Genomic DNA, 20,290 nt, shown 5'->3' on the forward strand with positions numbered 1-20,290 from the left:
AGGAAAATGTTGTCATGGATGTTGTAGCAGCATTTCCTGTGTGGGATGAGTCAAGTTTAAGAGTTAAGTGAAAGAAAATAGAACCTTTGCTTTCTAGGTTTTCATTTCCAAAATGAAATGGGAAACAGAAATCTATTGTTATTGGTAAATCATACATTCTGTCTCACACTCTTCCACCCCCAACCCCAACGCATTCTGGTTATTGTGTGTTCCTTTAGGGCAGGCACCATCTCTGTTTCATCTTTTTATCTCCCTAACACTTTCTTTGCACATAGTAAGCACTCAAAACATACTTGTTGAGTTTAACTGAAATTGATCTTCATCTTTTTTTCTGCCAATTAGCACGCTCTCTGGATGTAGCAGTAGGCACTAAATACATATTTCTTGACTTTAATTGAAGATAAATGAATTATTTGGGAAACGTAGGCTCTTTAGGTGACAATGATTGAGAAGTAGTGTTTAGAATTATCTAGATCTAATGGCAGATAACACGGCACTGGTTGCTACTCCCCACTAGCATGTACATGGTAGACATGACAAAGTGACTACAGCACACTTGCCCCCTAGCCCAACTGCAGATTCTCAACCTTTTTTTTTTTTTTTTTTTTTTTTTTTAGAAACAGGTTCTCGCTGTGTCCCTGCAAGATGGAGTGCAATGGCAATCAGAGCTCACTGCAGCCTCCCAAGTAGCTAAGACTACAGGTCCATGCCACCACTCCCAGCTAAGTTTTTAATATTTTTGTAGAGACAGGGTTTTGCTACGTTGCCCAGACTCATCTCAAACTCCTGGTCTCAAGCAATCTTCCTGTCTTCTAAAGTGCTGAGATTATAGGTATGAGCCACTGTGCCCAGCCTCCATACTCTTAACAGCCTCCACACTCTTAGCCATAATGAGTTGACTGCAGTCAGCATGTGAGACAACATTTATGTTGGCAATGAGACTGGGCATTATAGTGAAATTTGTATTATTTCATTAACCACTACCTTGTTCCTCTCTATTTTGTCCAAAAGCTCCAGATCAGTTATGTCTGACACCCCACCATGAAGAATTAGAACTTTCTCATCTATCAGTGTGGCCAGTGGAAGCCAACAGAAAACATCTTGCAGGGTTCTTAGTATTTCCTTCCCATGTATCTGGAAAAAATGATATGAACAAAATGTCATCAAATAATTCACTCAACTTATCTGAACTAAGAGAAACTTTTGTCTTTAAAGGCAGCACACCTTGTATTTGTTCATCACTTCCTTGGTGAAGCCATATCTAGATTTAGAAGCACAAATAGATATTAGAGTAAATTAGGTGACAATAATCAGGGCATAATCACATTTTCAGAAGAATGCGTATTCTGGGTATATGTACTTAAATACATAGAAAGGGGACTGAGGAATAATCACCAAAATGTTTACAATTATATCATTATCCCTGGGTAGATAAATTATGTGATATTTTAATTTTCTTCCTTTTGCTTATCTGTATTTCCTACTTTACTATCATGAATCTCTATTGTTTATATGATAGAGTATGTGTATGCAAAAACAAATTCAATGGTTTCATTGGAATAGTAAAATAATGTGTAAATTTAAAAAAAAAAAAAAATCTGGGCCAGGAACGGTGGCTCACGCCTGTAGTCCCAGCACTTTTGGAGGCTGAGGTGGGTGGATCATGAAGTCAGGAGATCGAGACCATCCTGGCTAACACGGTGAAACCCCGTCTCTCCTACAAATACAAAAAGTTAGCCGGGTGTGGTGGCAGGCGCCTGTAGTCCCAGCTACTGGGGCGCTGAGGCAGAAGAATGTTGTGAACCCAGGAGGTGGAGCTTGCAGTGAGCTGAGATCATACCACTGCACTCCAGCTGGGTGACCCAGCAAGACTCCGTCTGAAAAAAAAAAAATTCTGGGCAGGACGCGGTGGCTCATGCCTGTTATCACAGCACTTCGGGCGGCTGAGGCGGGTGTATCACTTGAGGTCAGGAGTTCGAGACCAGCCTGGCCAACATGGTGAAATCCCGTCTCTACTAAAAATACAAAAAAAAAAAAAAAATTAGTTGGGCATGGCGGCGGGTGCCTGTAATCCCAGCTACTTGGGAGGCAGAGGCAGGAGAATCGCTTGAAACTGGGAGGTGGAGGTTGCAGTGAGCCAAGATCACGCCATTGCACAGCCTGGGCAACAAGAGTGAAACTCCATCTCAAAAAAACATCTGACTGTGTGCGGTGGCTCACATCTGTAAATCCCAGCACTTTGGGAGGCTAAGGGGGTGCAGATCACTTGAGGTCAGGAGTTTGAGACCAGCCTGGCCAACATAGTGAAACCCTGTCTCTAATAATAATACAAAAATTAGCTGGGCATGGTGGTGCACGCCTGTAATCCCAGCTACTTGGGAAGCTGAGGCAGGAGAATCACTTGAACCCAGGAGGCAGAGGTTGCAGTGAGCTGAGATCATGACTGCACTCTAACCTGGGTGACCAAGGGAGACTCTGTCTCCAAGAAAAAAAAATTTTTTTTAAGGTTATATATTGTGTATTCTGCTTTTTTTAAAAAATGGAAAACTAGTTTTAAAGTCATTTAACAAATAAGAAGTTCTGGAGAAATAACGTTTTACAATCACAGCAAACAAACATCAACTACCCAAGCATGTTTTGACTTATACCGTAAGTTCACCATATGGTCCTCATGGTTTCCTCTGTTAAGATGGAACTCTTTGGGGTAAACCAGCATGAAGGCAAAAAGAATCATCAGGATCTCTACTGAATCTTTGCCTCGATCCACAAAGTCACCGTTGAACACATAGGACCGTTCTGGTGATGGGAGGCCATTCTTTTCAGCAAGGAGACCAGTCAAAGAATGAATGGGAGGAAGGAAATAGGAAATTAGGTTAAAACCAATAGGCATTTGACAATCATATCATGTCTAACACCAATTCTGTGCTTTCTAGGTCTCCTCAAGCATGAAACATCAGTAAATGGTGGAAATAACTTCTATTGATCTTATATTTCCTTTCCACAGAGGCTAAGGTTATGAGATGCTCCTTTAGACAAAGTCTGAGTGTTGCCGTGTGGTGTGGAGCAAAGGGCACCAAACTTGTGATGCGAAGGCCAATTTTAAGTTCTGGCCACACTATCTTTTAACTAGAAATAATAATGCCTGCCATAGATTTCTCAGGATTAAACAAGGTAATGCACTGGAAAATGCTTTGGGAAATGTAGTATGTGTAGAAAGTAATAGTCCATTAAAAAAAATTATACTCATCTACCTTGTTATGTGTTCTACACATTATAACTAAAATATATATGAAAATAGCTTTTGGTTGTTTTGATAATAATCAGTTTTCTTTATGTGGAAGAAAGAAAATCAGTTGCTGAATAGTTATTTATTTATTTATGTTTTAAGAGACAGGGCCTCACTATGTTGCCCAGGCTGACCTCAAACTCCTGGCCTCGAGTGATCCTCCCACTTTGGCCTCCCAAAGTGCTGGGATTACAGGCATGAGCCACTGCACCTGGCCCCTTCTAGTTATTAATCGAACATTTTATATTTGCTAAACAGATTGCAAAAATTTACTAGAATATAATGCAGTGCTGACTTTTCTATTATGTATTTGCTGCAGCAGAGTAGCAAATATTATTAAAAATAGTATTTTAGGCTGGGCGCGGTGGCTCACGCCTGTAAGACCAACACTTTTGGGAGGCCGAGGTGAGTGGATCACTTGAGCTCAGCGGTTCGAGACCAGCCTGGCCAACATGGTGAAACCCTGTCTCTATAAAAAGTATAAAAAATGTGGCCATCGTGAGACAAGTTAGTTTTACCCTACTGATGATCTGCTGTTGCCAAGGTAATCCTGCTCGGTAGGAACCCACAGGTTCAGGCATTTGGTGTATGTGCTTGGCTCAGGAGCCAATGGGGCGAAGCTACCATCTGTGGGATTTTGACTGAATGGCTCTAAGTCAGAATCCCGCCCAGGCGGAACCATAGGGCAGCGCTGCGGGGCCTCAGTTGGCCTCGGAGCCTCTATTGGCCTCGGATAGCCGGTCTCCCAATGGCCTGGGATAGCCGGTCTCCCGCCCTCCCGGCCGGCGGGCAGTTCAGCCCCGCAAGCGCACAGGGACCCGCGGCCGGTCTGGAGAGTCCCTCCTCCTGGGAAACCGGGTGCGGCGGGAAAGGCAGCAGCCCCCTCGCCCAACACGCAAGGCACATTCGTGGGGAACCTGACATTAAACCATTCGTAGATGACCTGCTTCTGGGTCGGGATTTCGTAATGAGCAGAGCAGCTCCCTCGCTGTGATCTACTGAAAGTCAGCCCTCGACACAAGGGTTTGAAAAAGAAAAATAAATAAATAAATAAATAAATAAATAAATAAATAAATAAAGACATGGTGGCCTGCACTAGTTGTCCCAGCTACTCAGGAGGCTGAGGTGGGAGGATTGCTTGAACCTGGGAGGCAGAGGTTGCAGTGAGCCTAGATCTCACCACTGCACTCCAGCCTAGGTGACAGAGTGAGGCCCCCATCTCAAAAATAAAAGTAAAAATAAAAAATAATATTTTAAAAATTCAAGTAATATTTAAGCATTTCTTCAACTGATACTGAATTTGAGCTTCTAAATTAAGCTTCAGAGCAAGAAAGCAACTTAATTTGAATATTCATACCTTATAAAATATAAATATTAAGTCATCCAATTGGCCATGTAAGTCTCCTAACAAAGATAGAAAAAGAGTATCAGTTCTGATTGTTCCTTACCAGTGCTTCTAATTTTTACTATAAGAAAGAAAATACCCAGAAGAATCTGACAACAAAACCCTACAGTTACTAAGTTTTCCATATGTAAGATAAGGATAAATATAATTTATCCTTATTGCAGAGATAGTATTGAAGGCATAATATTTTTTCTGCCTGATTATTGTAAATAGTAAATGAGCTACATTTTTATTGAAGCAAAGATGGGACAGAACAATGCAGGGTTGCAAACCTAGATAAGAACTGGAGAGATTTTGTCCATGTTAAAATAGGAAGCAGCTACACACTTATGAGCCAGTGTTAGAAGATTTTTCAGAAGACTTTTAAAGCAAAATCTAGATCTTAATATAAAATCCTACAAATTTCAAATGTTGAAATACCATTTTTAAAAGTTTATGAACATTGCAAGGCAAGCAAGACCTATCTGCAGGCTGCAGGTGCCCCTAGCAGTGCCAGTTACAATCCCTCGTGTACTGGAGCCTCCCTCCACTAGGTTAAGGTGTGGCATGTCAGTCTACAGTGGATGTTAAAAATCACTGGAAACATAAGATGGGGAAAACAGTCATTAACAGGACTTCTTTCCAGGAGAGGAATGTTTGTGGATGGGAAGAATAATTTGCTAGTCATTGGGGCTTTCTCAAGTACCATTAAATAAACCATCTTCTAACAAGGAGGGTCTGGCTATTTGCAGAGATTTTGTTTTGAATGAAGAACATGCGTTTGAGTCAATATGAATTGCTTGGGAAAATAAAGCAGAGGCTGGGCCCTGAGCTCCGTGGTCCCCTTCACTGCACCATCACCTCTTCTTTAAGTAAATGTGGAGTGAATATGCAAATCATGAATCTGAAGGGGTTAAACTTGGCTTATCATCACATCTCCCTGCAGCCACTCCTCTTGCATCCCCACACAGGTAGAGCGTTCTTGTTTGTGTCTAGCATGGAAAGCCGTTTCTGACTGGCTCTTACCACACACTGTGATCTCCTCGCTGTAACAGGTTGAGACCCGGTTGATGTTTGGCAGCTGCACCAGATGTTTCTTGGTTTCATACAAAAGGTTCAAGACGTAGCGAGCATGGAGCTGCTACTGGGAGGAAGCGGAGGGAGGGAAGAAAACCACACTGATATTCGTGAGGGAAAATGGTCCTTACCTTTACTGCTTAACAACCCCAATCACCCAAGACCCCAAAAGTAACCCCAGTAAACTGCTCCTGGGACTATGCACAGATTCTTCCTTTTTTACCCAACTTCTGCCCTTGTTTCTGCTTTTCATCATCCCCACTTGTTCCTTCTGCAAATATTGAGCTACTTTTCTCTTTCCTGTCTACTCTATTAAACCCTTCCTTGCCTTTAGCATGGGAGGACCATGTGATTGTCTCAGTAAGTATGACTAAGTACAGGTGTGTTGATGGTACTGATTGATCCTGTCATTACTGGAATGTATCAACTCAGCTCCTCCTGCAATGAGTTACATTCATGTGGAAGAGGGGAAGGATTGAATTCTGACATAGAGCCAGAAGCTGACTATCTCTCGCCACCTCTACCCTACCATCAGAGTTCCAAGCTACTATCGTCTTTTGCCTGGACCATTGCAGTAGTCTCTTGACTGGTCTCCCTGCTTTGGCCCTGGCCACCTACATTGTCTTAACACAGCAACCAGAATGATTATTTTAAAAAACAAGTCAGGGCCAGGGGCGGTGGCTCACGCCTGTAATCCCAGCATTTTGGGAGGCCGAAGTGGGGAGATCACGAGGTCAGGAGGTCAAGACCATCCTGGCTAACACAGTGAAACTCCATCTCTACTAAAAATATAAAAATATTAGATGGGCATGGTGGCGGGCACCTGTAGTCCCAGCTACTTGGGAGGCTGAAGCAGGAGAGTCGCTTGAACCCAGGAGGCGGAGGTTACAGTGAACTGATATTGCACCACTACACTCCAGACTGGCTACAGAGCGAGACTCCGTCTCAAGAAAACAAAACAAAACAAAAAAACAAGTCAGATTATGTCATTCCTATGTCTGCTGTCTCCCTGTCTTTTTCAGAAGAATAAAAGTCCACCCCCCTCACCTCCATTACTCTTCTCCTGGCTCCCTCTTCTCCAGCCACAGTGGCCTCCTGAGGTTCTTGAATAGTCCAGGCAAGTTTCTGCTTCAGGGATTTTCCATGTGTTCCTCCCTCTGCCTGGAATGTTCCTTCACCCGCGCATTCCTCACCACCTTAGACCTTTGCTCAGAAATCACCTTCCCAGACAACTCTATAGAACTGCTATTTCTTCCACCCACAACTTAGTTTGTTCTTTTCCATAGCTCTCATCACCTTCTAATATACAGCATAATTGTCTTATTTATTGTTCATTGTCTGCCTCCCCGATGGATTGCCAGCCCCAGCAGGGCAGAGATTTTATCTGTTTTGTTCACTGCTGTATCCTCAGAGCCCAGAGCAGTGTGGGGCACAAAGCAGTGCTCAGTAGTTATGTAGATGAATGAACAATGAGAGATTATGCTATTAGGAAGAAAAGCTGTCAGTCGTCAGAACTGGCTAATTGACTGCAAGGTCCTGGCTAAGCACAGCAGGGGTAGAATCTCTCTAGTGGACACATGACATGAACATCCTAAATCTGGGGCCATTCTTTCTGTGCTGGGTTTGGTCTCCCTTTACACATTTCATGGAGTTGGTTCTGACCCAAGTTCCCCAGGTGAGCTTACTTGTTTCAGTCTGAATGCTTCTATCAGGGCAGTTGCATGGTCAGGCAGGAGCGGGAAGGAGAGGCGTGGCCCCGTGTAACTGTCGGGTACCTCTATGGACTCATAGTCACTGCATTTCTCCATCTCAGAGTCCTGGGCGAATCTGTCCTCAGTGAACATGCGGGTCAGGAATTCCCCTAGTCCCGATAGAAAAGGTGGATCAGCTTATGATCATCTGATCATGCAGTCTGCGGGCACTATAGAATAGTCCTTGGCTGGGCACGGTGGCTCACACCTCTAATCCCAGAACTTTGCGGGGCTGAGGAGGGAGGATTGCTTGAGCCCAGGAGTTTGAGAACAGCCTAGGCAACATAGGGAAACTGTCTCTACAAAAAAATTTTTAAAATTTAGCCAGCCATGGTGTTGCACACCTGTAGGTCCAGCTACTCAAGAGGCTGAGCTGGGAGGATCACTTAAGCCTGGGACGCAGAGGTTTCAGTGAGCTGAGATGACACCACTGCACTCCACCCTGGGCGATGGAGTGAGACCCTGTCTCAAAAAAAAAAAAAAAAAAAAAAAAAAAGGCCTTCCCTGGGCTGTTGAAGTAGGACACGGTTAATCTGGCTTCAGCTTCAGCTCTAGCACAGAAGAGGAAAAAGGAAGGAGAAAGTGACAACAGACTAGTATGGGCAGGAGGAAAAAGTCATGCTTTCTTTTCTTTTCTTTTTTGAGACGGAGTCTCGCTCTGTCGCCCAGGCTGGAGTGCAGTGGCCGGATCTCAGCTCACTGCAAGCTCCGCCTCCCGGGTTTACGCCATTCTCCTGCCTCAGCCTCCTGAGTAGCTGGGACTACAGGTGCCCGCCACCTCGCCCCGCTAGTTTTTTGTATTTTTTTAGTAGAGACGGGGTTTCACCGTGTTAGCCAGGATGGTCTTGATCTCCTGACCTCGTGATCCGCCCGTCTCGGCCTCCCAAAGTGCTGGGATTACAGGCTTGAGCCACCGCGCCCGGCCAATGCTTTCTACTTTTATTCTAAAAGATCAAGATTTGTCAGACTTAGAGAGTACAGACATGTAGGGACCTGGATTTGCAAGCAAAAGGAAAGGGGAAAGCCAGGGTGGAAAAATCATTCACAAGCATTTATATTGCATTTAGTGAGTGCAACAGGTGCATCAGACCTGGCAGTGCCTTCCAGCAGCTTCCAGCTGCCAGCATCTGCGTCTCTAGACTGAGGGCATATTTCCTGGATCCGGGTGGCAGGCCAGAAATGCTATGGAATTAACAACCTCCTGGCTGGGCCCAGAGGTTCACGCTTGTAACACCAGCACTTTGGGAGGCCGAGGCAGGTGGATCGCTTGAGGCCAGGAGTTCAAGACCAGTCTGGTTAACATGGTGAAACCCTGTCTCTACTACACATACTAAAAATTAGCCAGGTGTGTTGGCGCACACCTGTAGTCCCAGCTACTCAGGTGTCTGAAGTTCAATCACTTGAACCTAGGAGGTAGAGGTTGCAGTGAGCCAAGATCATGCCACTGCACTCCAGCCTAGGTGACAGAGCGAGACTCCTTGTCTCAAAAAGAAAAAGAAAAGAAAAGAAAAAGCCTCCTATTCTTCCCTCTCACCTCCCCAGCTGCTTTCAACCAATGATTCCCTGGAGTTGACACAGAAAAATTCCAGTTCCCTCTGCCTGCAGCGGGGATAATTCTGAGGCTTGTGTTTTGCACTATTTCCCAGGTAATAACTCCCCAACTGAGTTGTTGGACTGGCTGCCATTCCTTTCCTGAATCCCTTCCTCACTCCCTCCCACCCCCAGAGTTTCTTGAACTTAATAAATGAACTCCTTGCACTCAAACTCTTCTCTCCAGGTGTGTGTTTAGGAGAACCCGGCATGAAACCCCAGCCTGCCTCTTACTTGTCAGCCCCTTGCTTGTTCCCTGGCTGTCATCAGATTCATGGTTTCACTCCCTGGGCATCCCCCCCTCACCCTGCAATCTGTGGCCTTGGGACAGGAGGACATGACATGTGGCAGTTCATACTCACTCTCGTTGTGGCTGCTGGGGATAAAGTGATCCATGAGATAGCTGAAGAAGTCATGGAGCTGCAGAAGAAGCCAAGGAGACGCGGCTTTAGAGGTGAGGGAAAAGAGAACCCACAAGTGGTCCGGTTGGCCTCACCTTCGGAGCAACCAAGCCCTGCTGCCCAAGGGCTGAAAGGCAGAGCAGGAGGTGGCTCCATCCCACATCTCATTGTACCTTGACTTGGTCTTGCTGCCCAGCATATTCTATAGATTGGAAGATGCTCCAGGTGCAACGCCGCCTCATCTCCAGGCGGGCCACGTAGCGCCGGTACCATCTCTGGATCAGGGCTGCTGCCTTGAAGGCTACAACACCAATGGAGAAGCAAGCCTGTGAGCTGGGACTCCCTGGGCCAGGGGTTTGGGGGTAGGGAGAGGAAGCTGCTCAGCCCTCTCCCAGTGCATATGTGAGGACAAGATGGAGCGGAAGCACTACCCATTGAGGCCCATAAGAAGTATCTCCCTTTCTGCTGGTAATAGTGTTTTTCCCCATTTGCAGCCCCTCCCCTTCATTCCTGCCTGATGGTTATACTAATATCACTGTAGGTTTATTAGAATTCCCATGTCTTGATGAAAACATTTCTGTGTAGGGATGAAAAGGTAGGACTGCCAGGATTCTGAGAAGGAGATGTAAACTCTCCTGCAAGGATGCAGCATCCCTGACAGGTTATAATGCGGGGATGGGGTGGACATTTTGATATTGTGACAATAGACTGGATGTCAGGACACCTGGGTTCTAGACCTAGAACTGCCCTGACAAGCTCTGTGGTTTCAGGCAAGTCATCCAGGGCCTCAATGTCCTCATCTGGAAAAGGGGCGGGACCAGATGAAGACTGGGAAAAACAAGCAATAGATAGATACGCAAATGAATGCATCCTACTATGTCAGGGGGCAGCAAGCATTTCCCAGCTCCCATGCTTGCCACCCCCAGTTCCGTGACATCCCTGCAGGCTTTAAGCACCCCCATCATAAGATAGACAGCACTGACCATGCAGTCCCCCACATGGCCACTGGGCCTCTCATTTTTGCCAGGACCTGTGCCAGGTGACCAGGTAGGGCAGGTTAGGGTGTAGAGTTTTGTTCTTTATATAAGGTTTAGGACCTGTGGTCAAGTATTGTTGCCAGAGAAGGGAACAGCTGTCCACATAACTAGATTCTTTTTAAGCTCCAAGGCCTAGATACGTTGCTGGTGATGAATGGACTATTTGTGGATAAAGCTGGATTAGACACCCTGCAGGCTGACTCAGGTCAACCTCATAAATAGTAGACAGATTGATTTAATATATTTAGTTTGCATTAGAGAGATAATAGAATTCTTGCTGATTTTCCTAAGAGGAAAGATGATGGTGATGTGGCAAAACAGAAGCTGGGAGGAACTTAAACAAAGCTAAACTTGATTTCCTATGGAAACAAAATTCATACTACTAGTATTTCTCAAAGGCACTCGCTAAATAATAAGAGATGAGGTTGAACCCCACTGACTGACTTATGTAAAACCATGTTCAGAATAGTGAATGAGGCCAGGCGCGGTGGCTTATACCTATAATCCCAGCACTTTGGGAGGCTGAGGCTGGTGGATCACCTGAAGTGAGGAGTTCAAGACCAACCTGGCCAACACGGTGAAACCTCATCTCTACTAAAAATACAAACATTAGCTGGGCATGGTGCAGGCATCTGTAATCCCAGCTACTTGGGAGCCTGAGGCAGGAGAATCATTTGAACCTGGGAGGCAGAGATTGTAGTGATCTGAGTTTGCACCACTGCACTCTAGCCTGGGTTAGAGACTCTGACACACACACACACACACACACACACACACAAGAGAATAGTGAATGAGAGGTCCAGGGCTGGCGCCACAGATTCTTTAGAGATTCCTGGTAAACATGCAGGTTGCTACACCTCACCCTGGACCTGCAACATCAGAATCTCTACAGGTGGAATCCAGGAAGGAATCTGAAGGTTTAACAAGCTCCGTACTTAATTCTTACTTGTGCTAAAGTTAAGGACCACTGAGAAAGATCAGGGACATCAATGTTGTCTACTAACGCCTTGCCCTGAGCATTTTAAGGCCAGTGTTGCCAATGATGAGACATACGTATTATATGCTCAGTCTTGCTTTGGTTACTCAGGCAGCAGACGTGGGTAACACCTTTCATTCTCCCTCTTCTTTTCTTCCTCCCAGTTGGCTATCTGGTAGGGTGTGGTGGGGAGCTGGCTTGCTTTTAATTGAGATGGGCTCTGGATCTTTTAAAATCATTTAACCCATTATGTATTTTTAATAGCACAATGCAAAAATGTATAGGCCCTTCTTACTTGGGCCATGTGTAAACTAAATTATTAGGGTACAAATTACAAATACACCTGGGCTGTAAAAACTCTACATGTAACAACACTGTGAGAAAATTGTGAACCAAGGCAATGCACAGTAGGGTGTGGGAGAACAGATAAATTATTTAAGAAAAACAGAACAGAGAATTTTTTTGATGGTTACCCTCTTATTTTTATCATCTTGTCAAGAATATTTATGTCTCTATATACAACACTGATTTAAAGGGAAAAAAATGATGCCTTTAGGAAGAAGTACCTTTCTCTAATGGAAGTATAAGCTTGCCAAAAGGTAACCAATAAAAAATTAATGAATTATGACATTCCTTTAAGGAAAATAGCCTAATATCGACTTCCAATAAGAAACGGCATGCTTACGCAGATGTAGGACTCCCTCACACTCCAACACATTAAAAAAGCTGCAAAAATAAGCTAAATTTCTTTTTAACTGATAGTTGAAATCAAAAGCATTGAAGGGAGATGTCTGGGTGCCAGAAATGAAGACAGAACCCATAACCAAAGGCAGTTACAGGCACTGAAGTCAGGCAGGCCCCAGGGGAATCTTGGCAACACACGTGTCTCAGGAGCTGGGGGTTTAACACCCATATGGGGATGGGAGTGAGTTCTTGGGTTCTGTGCATGGCAGGGAGTGGTAATTGGACTGTCTGTGAAAAGGCAGGAGCTGGGGAAGTTTCTATACCTTGCACGATCTAATAAATCTCTGCCTACCAGCCCCTGTGGTAGCAGGAGGTGAGCTGGCCTAGAACTCAGTGAGATAGGAAGTCTCAGCCTGTGGTGTGTGTGGGTTGAATTCATGTTATTCACAAGATAAGGAAATCCTGAACTGAAGCTAATTCCAAAATTGGTCCAAACAAATGACAAACTGGGAAAAAATGTTTGCAATTTATATCGAAGTTTATATCCCTACCATATTAGAAATGGTTTCACTCAGTCACCCAGGCTGGAGTGCAGTGACATGATCATAGCTCACTGCAGGCTTGAACTCCTGTGCTCAAGCAATCCTCCCACCTCAGGCTCCCAAGTATCTAGGACTACAGGTGCTCACCACCACACCCAGCTAATTAATTAAATTTTTTTTTTTTTTTGCTGGGCGTGGTGGCTCGTGCCTGTAATCCCAGCACTTTGGGAGGCCGAGTCAGGCAGATCACCTGAGGTCAGGAGTTCGAGACCAGCCTGATCAACATGGTGAAGCCCTGCCGCTACTAAAAATATAAAAAATTAGCCAGACATGGTGGCACCCGTCTGTAATCCAAACTCCTCGGGAAGCTGAGGCAGGAAAATTGCTTGAACCCAGGAGGCGGAGGTTGCAGTAAGCTAAGATCGTGCCATTGCAATCCAGCCTGGGCGACAGAAGGAGACTCGGTCTCAAAAAAAAAAAAAATTTTTTTTAGGTCGGGCATGGTGGTTCACACCTGTAACCCCAGCACTTTGGGAGGCCGAGGCAGGTGGATCACCTGAGGTCAGGTGTTCAAGATCAGCCTGGTCAATATGGTGAAACCCCGTCTCTATTAAAAACAAAACACAAAAATTAGCCAGGTGTGGTGGCGAGTGCCTGTAATCCCAGCTACTCAGGAGGCTGAGGCAGGAGAATCGCTTGAACCCAGGAGGTGGAGGTTGCAGTGAGTAGAGATCGTGCCACTGCACTCCAGCCTGGGCAACAGAGAAAGACTCCGTCTCAAATTTTTTTTTTTTTTTTTTTTTTAAGAGATGGTATCTTGCTCTGTTGCCCAGGCTAGTTTCAAACTCCTGGGCCCAAGTGAGATTCTCTCATCTCAGACTCCTAAAGGGCTGGGATTACAGGTGTGACCCACAACTCCTGGCCTATTGTTTTAAAAAAATTGTTAGATTAGCCACTAGAGGGAGCTCATGCTTCCTTCTTCCCACCTCATGACCTTTGGACATGCTCTACCCTCTGCCTGGAATGTGTTTCATCCCCTCTTTGCCCAATCTTATTTCATTCATTTGTACTTGGGTAGTTTGGGATCAACCCCAGTGGACAACACTAACTCCCTGAGCAAATTTTAATTCTGTCAAATATACTTCAACTGGACATTTTGGTGGGCATGTCACAAGAAGGAGAAGCTGACCTCTAAGAGTTAGCCTGAGGAGAAATGTTAGGGTTTTCTGCTTCTACCCTGAGAACCCCCAACCCTCTCCATGCAATAAGGGCTTTGTGGTACCCACAGCTGGTTTGGAAAGTGGGAAACACTTACTTCTCTCTGCATTCTGGAAAGCAGAATGATGTCGGGTGGAGCTGCCGCTTCCCATAGTTGAAGCGCAATGCTCCTGCAGGACGCAGCAGATCCAGAGGACAGTGAGCTGTTTGCTGACAAAAAGAAGAGAGAATCTGTAATAGGAGATTCAGGCAGAGTATTAAATCGGGTGGGCCAAATTGTCTATGAATCATGTGAGATCATCCTCCCCACCTCTCCAGTCTCAGTGCATAAGACGTTCCTCCCCTGAGAGTTCCCTCCATTTGTCATTCCCTAGGTCTCCCGTTTTCACCCTTTCCACTGCCTTTTCTTTTCAGTCTAGAAACATACTGAAATCTCTTATTCCGCATTCTCAAAGCAATTCATCTGCCACCTCCTCCTCCCTTGACCTCCTATATTCCTCTGTCACCCAACCTCTCTTCTCTTCTCATGCAGACTTATCTCAACGGCAGACTACAGATTTTCTCTTTACTTCCCCTCAAAATCACCCTTTTCATCCTTACTGTTGATCAAAGCCTTTCCTGATGTCTCTAATGCCTTCATCTTTTCAGTCGTTACCTTGCCAGAACACCAAGGCCATTTGTCTCCATAGGCCACACCTTTCTTTCTTTTTTTTTTTTGAGATGGAGTCTCTCTCTGTCGCCCAGGCTGGCGATCTTGGCTCACTGCGAGCTCTGCCTCCCGGGTTCATGCCATTCTCCCCTCTTCAGCCTCCTGGCCAATTTCGTTTTTGTATTTTTAGTACAGACGGGGTTTCACTGTGTTAGCCAGGATGGTCTCGATTTCCTGACCTCGTGATCGGCTCGCCTCGCCTCGGCCTCCCAAAGTGCTGGGATTACAGGTGTGAGCCGCCGCGACCGGCCAGGCCACACTTTTATTTCAATTCTACACCTTGAGCTTCTGTGATACCAAACTCCTGTGTTTGTTCCCATCTTTCTGACTACTTATTCTCTCTGCTTCTTGAGCTCACTTTCCTCTGTCTGTCCCTTAAATGTTGATTTTTATTTGCATTCTAGTCTCAAATATCTGTTGATCTTACTTGGTATATGCTCCCAGGCTGGTTTCATTAACTCTCACATTTTCAGCTATCACTTCCTACCTCTTAGATCTCTGTCTCCATGCCAGATGATCCCTCAACTTCAGCCCCACATACTCAGCTCCCTGAACTTTCACTAGGGTGTCTCAGACTCCAAATAGAACCCATCTTCCAGGCCAGGTGCAGTGGCTCATGTTTGTAATCCCAGCACTTTGGGAGGCCAGCGTGGGCTGATCACTTGAGACTAGCCTGGCCAACATGGTGAAATCTCATCTCCACTAAAAATACAAAAAAATTAGCCAGGTGTGGTGGTGCACACTTGTAATCCCAGCTACTTGGGAGGCCGAGGCAGGAGAATGGCTTGAACCTGGGAGGCAGAGGTTGCAGTGAGCCACGATATGGAACCACTGCACTCCAGCCTGGGCAATAGAGCAAGACTCTGCCTAAAACAACAACAACAAAAAAAAACACACATCTTCCCCAAAAGCCTCATCTCTCTTCTCCCCTTTCTTTAAACTCTGTACTTTAACTACGATGACCTCTGTTTTTGCTCTTACCTGGAATGTTCTTTCTATCCCACTTCTCTTAAGCTGGCTAACTTTATTCATTCCTAAAGGCTCACTTTAAGCATCACCTTCCTTAAAGAAGCCAGCTTGACATGCCCCTCCTCTGAGCTCCTGAATATGTTGTTCACATTTCCATCACTGCAATACCATACTACAGTCTTTAATCTCGTATCTCTGTACTATTAGACTGTGAGTTCCTTCAGAGAAAGACTGTAAGCAAATTCATCATTTTAACCCCAGGATCTAGCACAGTGTCTGACATATAGTAGGATTCCATAAATATTAACTGAATAAACTTTATGCCTTATTTTTTACTGACACATAATAATTGTACATATTTATGGGATACAATGTGATATTCTGATACATGTATACATTGTGTGATCAAAGCATGGTAATTGGCATATCCATCACCTTAAACATTTATCATTTCTTTGTTATGAGGACATTCAAAATTCTCTCTTCTAACTATTTGAAATATACAATGCATTATTGTTAGCTATAGTCACCCTACTGTGCCATGGAGTGCCAGAACTTATTCCTTCTATCTAACTGTAACATTGTACCTGTTAACCAACTTTTCCCATCTCCTGCTTCCTTCTATTTTCCCCAGTCTCTAGTAACTACTATTCTATGCTCAACTTTCATGATCTCTTTTTAGCTCCCTCATATGAGTGAGATCATGCAGTATTTGTCTTTCTGTGCCTGGCTTATTTCACTCAACATAATGTCCTCCAGGTTCACCCATATTGTCACACAGAACAGGATTTCATCCTTTTTGTGGCTGAATAGTATTCCATTGTGCATATATACTACATTTTCTTCATCCATTCATCCACTGATGGGAATATAGGTTGATCCTATGTCTTGGCTATTGTGAACAACGTTACAATAAACATGAGCATGCAGATGTCTCTTCAAAATACTGATTTCACTTCCTTTGGATATACATCCAAAGTGTAGTGGGATCATTATGCTATATTTCTTTTTATACAACAAAGATGACACTTTCTCTAGTTCTTCTTCAGGAGGTAATGTGAGATGTACTGACTTAACATCAAGAGTGAATTCCACTTCTTTTATTCTTTTCTCTACCTCATTTCTACCTCTCTCTCCTCCCCTATTTTTGAAGGTTGTGGTATTGGGGATTATCAAAGAGTTGTTGTCTTTTTCTTTGCAAATCAAAATTAAAGTCTCACCTTGCTTATGTTGGCTAGTTTATTTTGAATAAATAACCAGAGGAAAAAAGACTGTGATCTCTTTTTGTGTGCCAGATGGTTCCCAGTTCTATGAGATGTCACGAAACCAGAATCTGAGTTTGGGGTAAAGTGAGAAGCCATCATGTCCAAACCAACAAAACTGCTCCTAAATATTTGCACAGTTTTAGAACTAGAAGGGACTTCAGCAATGATTCTGCTTGTCAATGACTCACAAGTTGCTTTGATACATTGGTAACTTGACTGCATAGCCAAGTTGTGTATTTAAGAGTGCTTGATGTGGGTGAGAATTTTTGTTCACCTTCTCACTCAATTTTGGGCACTTAAACTCTCAGAGACTCAGGTTTCTCATCTATATATCTTCAAAGATCATAAATAATATATTTAAAGTACTTAGTATACAGTAAAACCTCAATATATATTGATGGACTGAATCTGGTATCATATTTATCTTTAAATATCAACAATCAAAAACATGTTCTTGGAGGCAGTAAAAGGCATACTATTTCAATGCTACATGAATCAGCGGGATGGATAGTGATTATTGCTGGGTCAAAGATTCTTGTTAAATAAATCCTCTTTTGCCCTTAGGCAACTTTTTTCTCATGAATTTATAAATTCAAAAATGGTGGCAGAATAAGATGACCTACAAAGAATTGATTGGAGATAGACATATAGCATTGCTCTAGAGTAAGGAAGTTGATATCTATCATGGACCAATAAACTATTTAGAACAACCACAAGAGATGAAAGAAATGAAATCTTCCATCAGGTAGTTGTAACTAACTCTTGGTGACCTTTTGTCACCAAGGACAAAAAGGATATGTTTTCCTATGTCATGTGGAAGGGGGAAAGGGGTACCCAGTTACCATTATAACGACAAAGGCACATGTGATCCCTGCCTTGGGGCTCCATGGTCTCATCTGTTTCTCTGTTATTTACGGATAATGGTAACTTCATTACAGGGTTGTTAGGAGCGTAAAATGAGGTTATATATGAGGAGTACTTTTCAAATGTTTGTCATCGTCATGAAAACATAGATAAGGAACTTTCTTAAATGACATCCTCAAAAATCTCTTAAAGTCCTTCTCCTCAAATAAAAAGCACCTTAAGTAATTATCAGTAAAGAATCGAAAAAATACATCATGATGCTTTAAAAACAATAGAACTGCATTCCACTATGACAAAGAACAAGGCAAGTCGATATGCAGTCATGTGAAAACGGCCCCAAGATACATTGTTACATGAAGGAAAGCAAATTCCGTAAGAGCATGTCTAGTGTGATACCATCTGTATAAAAAAAGTCAGTAAGTATATAAAAATAAAAGACTATACACCAAGCTATTAACAGTAATTACCTCTGATGAATGAGGTGGGGTGAGAGATTTCCATTTTTAGCTTATATACATCTATTACAGCTTTTATAATTAAAAATCAATAAATATTTTTCTAAAAATTTTACACATAAGAAAAATTAGAAAGTGGCTCTGACTAGGTATCACATATGGCTGCTTAAGAGAAGATGGAGTCATCTACAGACAAGCAGAGAACATTCTAGAAATCAATAAGAAAAATGGCCAGGCGCAGTGTCTCACACCTGAAATTCCAGCACTTTGGGAGGCTGAGGCCGGTGGATCACCTCAGCTCAGGAGTTCGAGACCAGCCTAGCTAAGATGGTGAAACCCTGTCTCTACTAAAAATACAAAAATTAGCTGGGCATGGTGGCACGTGCCTATAATCCCAGCTACGTTATTCAGGAGGTTGAGGCAGGAGAATCTCTTGAACTGGGGAGGTGGAAGTTGTAGTGAGCCAAGATTTCGCCACTGCACTCCAGCCTGGGTAACAGAGTGAGACTCTGTCTCAAGAAGAAAAAAAAAAAGAGAGAGAAATGAATAGAAAGGGGAAGTAGAATAATTCTCAAGGGAAAAAAACTAAAAACGTGAAAATGTCATAAGGTCAGCCATGGAAAATGAGCTTGGGGGAGCCTGAGATTGTTGAATCAGCACCTTTGGTAATCACCAGCTGTCTTCTCCCCCTGGTGATTTCCCAAGCTAAGCCATCTCTCCAGGTGATTAGCACATCCACCCAAAGTGGGTGAGGCCCCTTCTCCTTCTAGAATTTGACTTAGCATCATCAATGCCTTACATTATCATGAAAAACAAAAATTAGCTGGGCGTGGTGGTTTGGCATGCCTGGGGTCCCAGCTTCTCAGGAGGCTGAAGTGAGAAGACTGCTTGAGCCCAGGAATTCGAGGCTGTAGTGTGCTGTGATCACACTTATGAACAGCCACTGCACTCCAGTCTGGGCAACATAGTGAGACTCTGTCTCTTAGGAAAAAAAAAAAAAAAGTGTTAATCTGTCCACTAAGTGAGCCCAAGAAATCCAGGGCAGAATGGTCACCCAGCACTTGAAGATCTCGTCACACAGATAGCAAAGACCCCATCTGAATGAGTTGATAGATAACAGAGGAGCTGTCTTTGACCTTTGTCACCAAAACAACTCTGTATTTACTTCCTAGGTAAAAACATAAGTTTGTCGCCCTCCTGGTCTCACTCATTTCTACTTTAGGCTAGATAGAAAGTTCTTACCTTCTTTGCTGGGTTTTTTATTTACCATGAGACACAACAAGGCAGAAATCTCTTTAACGTGCGGCCGTGATCCCCATCCTGTCTTCAGAGTTGGCTGAGGGATCCCAGGCTGATCTGATTTCTTTTAGACCTACAGAGCCAATAAAGAAGGTGCAGCCCTAGTCTGGCATGTTTTCTCCCTGAAAAGCAATGGTGACATTCACAGCCCTGGCGAAGCATTCACAGTGACAGGGAAGAAAATTCAGGCTTCCTGCCTTGAAGCAGTAGGCATCCCCCGATGTCAGTCAGATCAGGCCTCCAAGGAGGATTTGAAGGGGGCGATTACATAGTCGGATGGTTTCTCTAACCGCACCCACGTCAGTCCTAAATCTTCTTACTCTCCTGGATTAGAAGACTGTGTTTCCCAGGCCACATCTGAGAAGCCTGAGCTCCTTAGCCCCAAAATAGCAGAGTGCTGACAAGACACAGGGGCCTAGGGACTCTTGAGTCCAAGGGGAGTCCTCAGCAGAAGCCACGCATTCTTTGTTGTGACTGGCTTTTCTGTTTGCAAAGCCTGCTTGAAATATCCTGCCTTTTCTATGGACACTTTCCTTAGGATATAACCTAAACTGTGGTTAGTCACTATTCCTGGGCAACTTACTTTTTCAGTTAATCTAAGATGCTTGTGTGTGTGTTCCGGTAGGTACTAAATGCACCATGGAAATTCTCAAAGAAAGTGATACTCTGTTTACTTGTCTATATCTAGTAGGTCACGTTTGTTAATTATTATTGTTATTATTTGAGAGAGTCTTACTCTGTCGCCAGACTGCAGTGCAGTGGCACAATCTCAGCTCACTGTAA

The 20,290-nt window shown here is 44.0% G+C and overlaps 1 protein-coding gene across 1 annotated transcript in view; it reads right to left on the reverse strand.

Annotated features, from left to right (window-relative positions):
* The window catches only part of PPEF2 (protein phosphatase with EF-hand domain 2), a 40,976-nt gene extending 21,200 nt beyond the window's left edge, over positions 1–19,776 (reverse strand). The window contains exons 1-10 of the mRNA XM_007998923.3: positions 19,451–19,776; positions 14,044–14,156; positions 9,663–9,790; positions 9,451–9,508; positions 7,433–7,608; positions 5,697–5,811; positions 4,644–4,690; positions 2,649–2,815; positions 1,225–1,261; positions 985–1,134 (exon numbers count right to left, since the gene is read on the reverse strand). Coding sequence (XP_007997114.3) covers positions 985–1,134; positions 1,225–1,261; positions 2,649–2,815; positions 4,644–4,690; positions 5,697–5,811; positions 7,433–7,608; positions 9,451–9,508; positions 9,663–9,790; positions 14,044–14,098 — 933 coding nt within the window. The 5' untranslated portion in view covers positions 14,099–14,156; positions 19,451–19,776. The remainder of the gene's footprint in view (positions 1–984; positions 1,135–1,224; positions 1,262–2,648; positions 2,816–4,643; positions 4,691–5,696; positions 5,812–7,432; positions 7,609–9,450; positions 9,509–9,662; positions 9,791–14,043; positions 14,157–19,450) is intronic.
* Positions 19,777–20,290: the final 514 nt, after the last annotated feature.

The sequence above is a fragment of the Chlorocebus sabaeus genome, chromosome 7 (genome assembly GCF_047675955.1).
Source record: "Chlorocebus sabaeus isolate Y175 chromosome 7, mChlSab1.0.hap1, whole genome shotgun sequence".
NCBI lineage: Eukaryota > Metazoa > Chordata > Mammalia > Primates > Cercopithecidae > Chlorocebus > Chlorocebus sabaeus.